The 9,464-nt window shown below is 51.3% G+C and overlaps 1 gene segment (V, D, J or C); it reads left to right on the forward strand.

Moving 5' to 3' along the window:
• The first annotated feature begins 3,260 nt into the window (after positions 1–3,260).
• On the forward strand, positions 3,261–8,939 carry LOC103563213 (T cell receptor beta constant 1-like). The segment is given in 6 exon segments: positions 3,261–3,400; positions 3,617–3,783; positions 7,328–7,714; positions 8,170–8,187; positions 8,328–8,434; positions 8,731–8,939. Coding segments are annotated over 6 exon segments (840 nt in total).
• The last annotated feature ends 525 nt before the right edge of the window (positions 8,940–9,464 follow it).

Here is a 9,464-nt window from a genome sequence, read left to right on the forward strand (position 1 = left end):
TGTCTAGATATCTCTTCTTCCCATGTCTGAACTGCCCATGTGACTCTAGTCAGGATAGAAACAAGAGGTATTCAAGGAAGGTGTAGTCCCTTCAGGTGCGAGGGGCAAGGGACCCAGCCTGTGGCTGGCACTGCTCCTCCTTGTCAGGGGAACTCAAGTAAATGTGAAAGTTGGTAATGGGATGTGAACAGGCTTACTCTGGAACAGCCTAGAAATATGGGGATGTTGACCATAAGAACTTTCTGTCCTACCTGGATAAAGGTGCTCTGAGGAAGAGCTGACCTACATAGGTGTGTCCATCTGCCAACTGGCCATATGCCCCTGGCTAACAAAGCTTGGCTTTATCTCTATTGCCCACATTCCTTTCAGCTGTCTCACTGAGTACACTCTAATCTTCATTTATCGCCGTGGAGGCTTCCTAGCTGAGAAGAGAATGTACTGACTTGGCTATTGGTTCTCAGTAGCAGATGTATCCTCCAGTTTAAGTTAAAAATCCATTTATAAATTTCTCTCTAGTGAATTAAATGAATGTGAACATGTCCCCTGATCACTCCTGGAAGGATAGAAAATAAAATTTCCCTAAAATGAAGAATCAGCCCTATCCTATTTCTAGAAATCCTGCAACAGCCTTTTGTTGTCTCACTGTCACCATTGTGATGTAGTCCAAAGTCCTTATGATGGCATATAGGACCCATGATTGTCCTCCACCTCTTATTCCACATGCACCTCGCTTCTCTCATCCCTGAACCCCCTGAGCCACTTGCTTTCAGGCAATTTTGCACTCCTCTACCAGAATGACATGGTACTCTAACTTCTACTTATCCTTAAAGATGTAATGCTGTTTTACTCCTGCAAGAAGCCTTCTCTGGAGCTTCCTTGCCCCTTACTCCCCTGAGGTTGGATTAAATGCACCCTATATTCTGTTATCACAGCGTCCTGTGCACCTCCCTCATGACACTTACCACACTGGATGGAAACTACCTCTTTACTTATCTGACACCCCCACTTGACTGCAGCTCCTTGGTCACAGGGATGTGTTTTATTATAGCATCTCTGAGATATGGTATAGTACCTTGGTTCAGTGTAGAAAGCCAATAAATTATCTTTGACTAAATAGATGAATAAACGAGTGAACCCAAAGTGACCCAATTCAGGAGCAGATAAGTCCTGCCTTAAACATCCGTCTCCCCTTTCACTTAAGACCGCACACACAGCCTTCCCCTTCTGTTGTAACATACATGTGCGTGTCTATATGCCTATACGTAAATTCACATACATGAATGTGTGCACTCATTAAGCACACATTATTGCAATGTTTTGCTATTAACCTTCAAGAATAGAAAGATATCCAAATTATAGTGTGCAAGAAGCTTACCTGTTCACAAGGGGGATAATTCATGAATAGAAGCAGCGGAAGTACAAGATGATGTTTTGAAATAGCAGAGACTAGCCCTCAGTGCCTGACTGGGATTAGCAGGAAAAACTAATGAGAGGTGAGAAGGTGGCAGTGTCTTCAAAGGAAGAACTGGTCTCAATTATCCAAATGGGAGAGTGATCATGACAGTCAGAGGCATGACTGAAACAACAGGGTCAGGTACTTCTGGGTATTTTCATTTAGCGGAGTGCAAGGGTCAGTGATAGGAGTAATAAAATACAAAGCTGAAAGGCAGGTTGGTGCATGCCACTGAGGATAGACTCGGATCCTTGCAACCAGCAGAGGCCTGGCACATAGCAGATGTTCATTAAACATTTGTGGGATAAATGAAGGATAGGAAGCTTAGACTTGGTTCAGGAAGCACTGGGAAAGTATAGAGGTTTCCAGGCTGTCTGTCCTCGTGCTATAAGTTGCCATCACCTGCTCTATCGATCCCACCCCTCGCTCCTCCCACCCCACCTCACTATAAATGCCAGTCTGTGCAGGTGGGCACAGAGTCCCAGAGGGGAGTCCTGATGACATAGAAGATCTCCTCAGAGTGGTATACGTTCCAGGGCAGGGCCTCTCTGTGCCTCCCCCTCCACTAGCACCACGACCTTCCCCAAGCCGCTCTCCACTTCAAAGGCACTCTGAATTTGTCTTTTCCCAGCCCCACTCAACCAGACCAACCTCTGCCACCTGTGCTTCCTGCCGCTGCCCAGTGGTTGGGGGAGGGGGTTCAGAGAGGAGGAAACATTTTTGAATCATAGTGTAACATTGTGGGGACTGGGGGGTGGAGCACGATGATTCAGGTAAAGGAGGTGCTTTTACAAAAAGCCCTGCCTCAGAAAACACCCCGCACAGCCCCGGGAATCTGCTCTGGGATGGGGAGAGAAGTTGGAGAGGTCTCTGGAGCTAGACCCTGACATGGTCTTGCACAGACTTGGACTCAATGAACATCTCTGCTTCTTCTTGCTCCAGACTCAGCTTCCTAGGACTGTGAAGGACCAAGGCATCCAAGTGGGATCACCATTCAGTGCTTCTCACAAAATGTGCCCTTTGACAAAGTACTTGCACATGCGTAATTCATTTGGCACCCACAACAACCCTGTGGGAAAGATAGTTTTTCCCCATTTTTCAGGTGAAAAAACTAAGGCCAGAGGGGTTACAGATTATTTGTATGAGGCAGGGTCTGGCCTGGAACACTTCTCAAGTCCAGCTCAACCACCACCATTAATACTCCGACAGGTTTCAAGTCCACTGGATTGCCCCCAAGCTAAGTTGATTCTCCTCTGCAAACTGGGGGTGGCATCATGCAATGTCCAGATTACCATGTCCAGCTAATTCTGGAAATGGGAAGAGAGAAGACACGAAGAAGGAGGGTGGCCCTCAGTCTGTGCCAAGAGAGGTGGGGAAGGGGGAGGAATTCTTGGCAGCCCCTTCCCACTGTGCTCTTACAATGAGCTGTTCTTCGGGCCAGGGACTCGGCTCACTGTGCTAGGTAAGACTGGCCCCTCTGGCTGGGAAGATGGGTGGACCGCTCAGCCTCGAGGACCCCCTAAACCGGGCCCTTGGGCAGTGGGCTCTGGACCTTCCTGGGTCCCTAAGTCCGGGAAGGCAGGGTTTGCTCCTGGGTCCCCAGGGCTGTGCGAACACGGGGCAGCTGTTCTTTGGGGACGGTTCCAAGCTGACTGTGCTCGGTAAGGAGGACAGTAGGGTGTCCCAGGGCGTTCCGTGGGGCTGGATGGAAAGAGGTGGGCAGCTGCCCAGCTCCATTTGGGGCTGTGCTCAGAAGCTAGGCTTGGCGCCTGGGCCTGCCACTCCGGCTCCGGGTGCTGGGTGCGCGATGGAGAGCTCCTGGTTGGCGGGACCTGGTCTGAGTCCGGGGCAGCAGGAGAGGGCACCTCCGGGTTTTTGTCCTGGGGCTCGGGGCTGTGAGTACAGACCCTCAATATTTCGGCCAGGGCACCCGGCTGACCGTGCTAGGTAAGCGGGGCGCCCGTGGAACCGGGAGCGGGAGTGGGGCGCTCTGGGACACCAAGAGGGTGGAGGGGCCCGTTTTTGTGCTGCGCCCGGGGGCTGTGAGCCAAAATACTCAGTACTTCGGCCCGGGTACTCGGCTGTCGGTGCTAGGTAAGCGGGGACGCGGGGCGGGACGCGCGGTGGGTTTTTGCGCGGGGCTCGGGGGCCGTGACCTCAGAGACGCAGTACTTCGGGCCCGGCACGCGGCTCTTCGTGCTGGGTAAGCGCGGCGGCGCGGAGGGGCTGGAGCGGGCGGGCGGCGGACCTGGTTTTGGGCAGAAGCTCTGGGGCTGTGCTTTCCGGCGCCGACCAGACTTTCGGGGCCGGCAGCCGGCTGACCGTCGTGGGTGAGTAGCCACGGGACCAGCAGCCCAGGCAGCGGGGCCCAGGGCCGTTCCTGATCTCGGCACCTGGTACCCTCCCCAGCGCTGCAGCCAGGCGCGGGACCCGGCTGGGACCCGGGTGCGGGAGGCGGCTGGGGCGCTGAGGGGTTTACGTGTGGGGCTTGGTCTCCGTGCTCTTACGAGCAGTACTTCGGCTCCGGCACCAAGCTCACGGTCATAGGTAAGATTTGGACGCCTCCCCGCCTTCCAGCCCCAGTCCCTCGGTCCCCGGAGAAGGGTGGGGTGGGCCGGAGCTGGGACGCGCGAGTCGTCGGTCTGTGAAGCCAACTCTGCAAGCGGGGCAGAGGGGATGGAGTACTCACGGTCCGGGAACAAGGACGGAGGGAAAGGGAGGTTTTGATCCCCTTTTTTCTCTGAGGTATTTAGAGACTGGGTGAGCGGTGGAGAAGGAGAGGATTTATTAGGACTCTGAGAGCTGCCACATTGGAAAGAAAGCCTGAGAAGGGAAAACTTGGGCTGGGGGAGGAGTAGGAGGGGATGTAGCTGCTACATGCTGGGGGAAAAGAGCCGAGGGGCAGAAAAAGCAGAGACGGACCTGGGCGGCGGGCTGAGCCGACTCCTGGGAGGTGTAGATGGAGGGAGCGCTGAGCAGAGGGGAAAAAGGATGACAAACTAGAGTGGACTAGAGAGAACAGAAAGAAACATGAGTCAGTGAGGAAGGGAATCAAAACACGCCTGGGTCTGTTGATTTACTGCTTAGAAACGTGGATTTAAAATTGGATTTAAAACCTCTGCCTCCCTCTTCCTAAGCCTCAGCCCCCTGAGGGCCAGGGCTCTGTGTACAGCATTCGTTCCCGCTGTGGGCTGGATGGGGACCTCAGACACTGGGGTGCATTCACCCCAATGCGTCCCATCCCCCCAGCCTGAAATCTGTCCTGGCACTAGTATTCTAGGTTAAACAGCCTAGATGGTGCAGGAAGTTCCTTTGTCACAAACACACATTGAAATGCAGATAGTTTGCTGTGAGGTTAGGAAAAGCCCCAGGAGGCTCTTAGAGCTGGAAAGGGACCTTAAATGTCACCTGGTGATGAGAGCATTGAGCCAGAGAGGGGAAGTAACTCATAATACTGGTATCTTAACTCGGATTATTTGATGACAACAAGCGGGGATTGTATTTAGACTCATTGAACTGTAGCCAAGGAGACTCAGCTAAGTGTGCCCCCAGGAAGTGCTGGGTTCCTGTCATCACCTGCGGGTGAGAAAAGACGGAACCTTTAGGACCAGATAAACCTGGGTCCCAATGCCTGGCTCTCTAATGATGGGGTGACCCTGGACAATTGACTGTGTGGACCTCAGGCTCCCTCTGCTCTGCAGTACCAACAGTAATTCCCACTTAATATTGCTCTGAGGGTTCCAAGACAATCTACATGTGGAGTATCCAGCAAACAGTGGATGGTTGTAATTCAGTGCTTCCCTTCCCCACCCCTCCCCTAGGTGGTCACTGCAGTGGGAGCGGGAAGCCCAGTGCCAAGGGAGTGGCAGGGTTTGGCTTGTGGACAATAGAAGGCTGGGTATGTGTGAGAGATGGGCTGGGAACAGGAAAGATGAACTTCACAATTCTGCCCGAGGCAAGACCAACCCATAAGCAGAGCATATGCAAACAGACGCTCACTAGTACACACGCTTACACCCACATATGCAAGCCCCCCACACCCCGCGGGGATTCCCAGACACAGAGGATAACTGATCCCATCCTCACCATGGAGCCGTGTAGACAGTGCTTCAGGTCCTGCTTCTGTTTGTCCTGCCCATCATATCAATAAACATCATGGGGAGCCTCATACATGGCTCAAAGGACAGCTTTAATTTTTTACAATAAGGACTGAGTGTTTGCTGGTGAGGAGGTCAGAGGAGTACATTCTGTGGTCCATCTGGAGAGCTGGTAGGATCCCAGAGGCAGGGTCTTTGAGACAGAGAGAGAAATAACCAGGCTGAGAGCAGAAAGACTGATGGAGCCAGCACTGCAGATATGAGTTAGGATATTATCACTATTTGGGGCTGGGTCAGCCAGTAAAGACCTAAGGACATGGGAGTGATGAGCAAGGCAGGAGTTGCGGGTGGAGGAGCTGACGTGAGGGGAGGCAGGACCACCTCAAAATGAAAACCCAGGGGCTCTTGTTAAAAAAAATACTTAGAATTTCAAAAAGTTTACAGCAGCTATTACACCAAGCATGGGCCCTTCTAAGCATGGCGTCCTGTGTGATTGCACAGGTCACATACCCATGAAGCTGACCCTGGAAGTTAGGTCACATCCATAGGAATGTGAAGTGTCAGTTAGAAGAGCATTTTCTCCGTCTTGCAACCTAAACTAGATTCTCATGAGAGTGAGATTTCTTAATTTTAATAGAATTGCTCAGAAACAGCAACAAACATAAATGGAAAGCAAAGAACAGGGTGAAATGAATGGAGAGCAGGCCCAGAAGAAATGAGCCAGTCAGATGAGAGCTCTGCATGGGCTTTAACGGGAATGCCTTCACTGAGGCGCCTAAGATTCCATAGAGGGGCGGCTTAGACAAAATAGTATCCAGACAACTAGTAGCAAGAAGTTGCTCTGATGATCTGAGGTACTTATTTAGGAAGCTTGCTGGTAGGGGAAAGGATACCATTTGGAAGCAGAAGAGCAAAGAAGGTTGAAGAATGCCTGAATTTGAAGTAAGGGGAGACTGCAATCGGTCTGAGCTGAGGAAACTCAGCGGGTACCTGAAGGTGGAGGAATGGCTAGGATGACCTCGTGAACCACAGAAAAGTCAGAGCACCTCCCATTCTCATGAGCACAGAATAATACAATAAGATGCCCTCACATGAGCGCACAAAAAGATGCCATTTCTGTATTGGCATCTGAAGAAAAGTCCCAGCCCCAAAACGACCCTCCTTTTCCCCAATTTCCCTTTACTACTCAGCCACTCAGATTCAGATACAAATAACCCAGCTGAGGACACGGGCTTTCTGAATCCTATGTTGTTTAATCTCCACACCCACTCTGGAAAGTCAGTGTTATGATTCTCCCTTCACAAGCAGAGATATTAAGAGATGGTCCTAAAGTCACATTGGTGGGCAAAGTCAGTTCTAAGATTTGGATCCTGTTATTCTGATTCCAATCCAGTGCTCCATTTAAATAACTACTACATAATATGGTGAGAAGTAGACTGGTAAGCTTTCATTGATGGAGAAGAAATCAAACAATGTCAATAAAGGGACTTTATTCAGAATGTTAGGCAGTGCCATTCTTAATGCCAGCTTAGGAAGATGGAGAGACAGTGGACACTGCCTAACCATAGGGTAAATACAGAGGACAGCCAGGCAGAGGGAGAATAATCACAGAGGATGGGGCAGTAACACTCAAAAAAAAAGGACGTACTACTACATAATTTTGCTTCATCATGACCCCTTTCCCGGCCCCTCTCTCCCTCACACACACTTGCAGAGCCCCTACCAAACCCAGACAGCTCTCAGGGCAGTCCTGGCCCCAACTCTTCTTCCCTTCCAGAGAACCTGAACCAGGTGACCCTACCCAAGGTGGCTGTGTTTGAACCTTCGGAAGCAGAGATCTCCCGCACCGAGAAGGCCACGCTCGTGTGCCTGGCCACAGGCTTCTACCCCGACCACGTGGAGCTGAGCTGGTGGGTGAATGGGAAGGAAGTCCAGACTGGGGTCAGCACGGACCCTCAGCCCTACAGGGAGCAGTCAGATGATGAAAACCCCAGCTACTGTCTGAGCAGCCGGCTGAGGGTCTCTGCTGCCTTCTGGCACAACCCCCGCAACCACTTCCGCTGCCAAGTCCAGTTCTTCGGCCTCGCGGAGAACGATGAGTGGAAAGAGAACCGGACCAAACCTGTCAGGCAGAACATCAGTGCTGAGGCCTGGGGCAGAGCAGGTGAGTGGGGCCTGGGAGGCTTAGGCAAGGACTGAGTCAGACTAGAGAGAAAGGGAGAGATCCAGGTAGAAGACCAGAAAGACTAGATAGAGAAAAAAGGGATAGGAGTGGGAGAGGGAAGAGTAAAGCCCACCATGAAGGAGAGCAGGGCATCTCAGGCTAGTTCTTCCCCCAGATGCTCAGCCCAACACGGCTGTGCTGATGGGGTCCCTCACTACCGGCCTCCCACCCCCTCACTGGTCCTAGTTGCCTGAGGTTACAATGAGGATGCTTCTGACATCGCAGCAGCATGAGGAAGACAGCTCCAGGGCTGTCCAAGGAGGCTGACTGAACCCTCTGGCTGTTATGTTTTTGTGGCCTATGAGCCTATGACTTAAAAGGTTGACTTAAGGCTCAGTGACTTTAAGTAGTGACATGCTCTACTCATCCCATTTTCTCCCCTTTCTTTCTTTCAGACTGTGGCCTCAGCTCAGGTAAGTGAGCCTCTTCTTTTTTCTTTCCATCTCCCATGGTCTTTGCTCTGGAATCAGAGAATAGAGAACCCATGGACCCTGGGGGTGAGGCAGAGACACCTGCTCACAGGTACCTACCTGCTCTCCCTTCCCACCAACAGTGTCCTATCAGCGAGGGGTCCTGTCTGCCACCATCCTCTATGAGATTCTTCTGGGGAAGGCCACCCTGTATGCTGTACTGGTCAGCGCCCTCGTGCTGATGGCCATGGTAAAGAGGAGGGCACGATGGGCAGGTTATTGGAGGGAGAAGGCGGAACATCATACATGGGATATCAGGGCATCTCAGAGCCTGACCTCAGCCCTGAAATGTCCTGCCATCCCAAGGAAAGTATAATGGGGCTCCCAGACTGGGGCAAAGCGCAGAGATCACTACAGAATCCAGCATCGGAGGGGGGGGAGAATCAACAAGTCTTATCCAAAATCAGTCCCCAGAGTCAGGCTCCTCTGACCCCCACTTGCTGGTCCTTGGCCACCAGGACCCTGACAATGTCCTCTCTTCCTCAGGTCAAGAAAAAGGATTCCTGAGACCAGCTCCAAAAGTGTATCCTGGGTTGTTCTTAATCCTTACCCTAGAGTGTCATTTACGTGCTTCCAATCTGTGTTCCTAAAGAGTTATTCTCTGTCTACCTTTTATCTCCTTTCTGCATGTCTGTCCCTTCTCTCTGCTTCCCTGAATCTGAAATAGACTAAGGTAATAAAAGTGTCATGCTGGATCTGGCCGTGTCTCAGGAGTGTCTATGGAGTTCTGCCCTTCAAAGACCTACCTTCTGATTTGGAGAAAGCAACACCCCTCAGGCATATGGAGTGACTGACCCACCCTCCTCTCTGATCAATGCTACTTCCTCCTGTTCATCCTGATGGAGGATGGACCCCATGGCTCATACCCAGGCATTTGGGATCCCCAGCATCTAGTGTTAGTCTGAAGGGCTTTAGGAGCTGGACTCTGGAAAACCTGCATAAGGATGAGCACAGGGGAACTACAGCCCCACCCTCAGCTTGGGACAGAGGACAGAGCAGACCTGTGGGGTTAGAATGCCTGGCCATTTCTCAATTCCAGATTCAATTTTCATTTATTATGCATTTAGGTGTTATCTCTATCTGTTCTTAACATCTCCATCTTATCTTGATTTTAGATTTCAACATAAGATTTAGTTCTACTCTGCATATCTAGGTTAGAATCCCAAAGAAGGCACAGAGCTGATACCACTGATATATGAAGTCTAGAAATTCCACAGAGG

The sequence above is a fragment of the Equus przewalskii genome, chromosome 4, assembly GCF_037783145.1.
Source record: "Equus przewalskii isolate Varuska chromosome 4, EquPr2, whole genome shotgun sequence".
Taxonomy (NCBI): domain Eukaryota; kingdom Metazoa; phylum Chordata; class Mammalia; order Perissodactyla; family Equidae; genus Equus; species Equus przewalskii.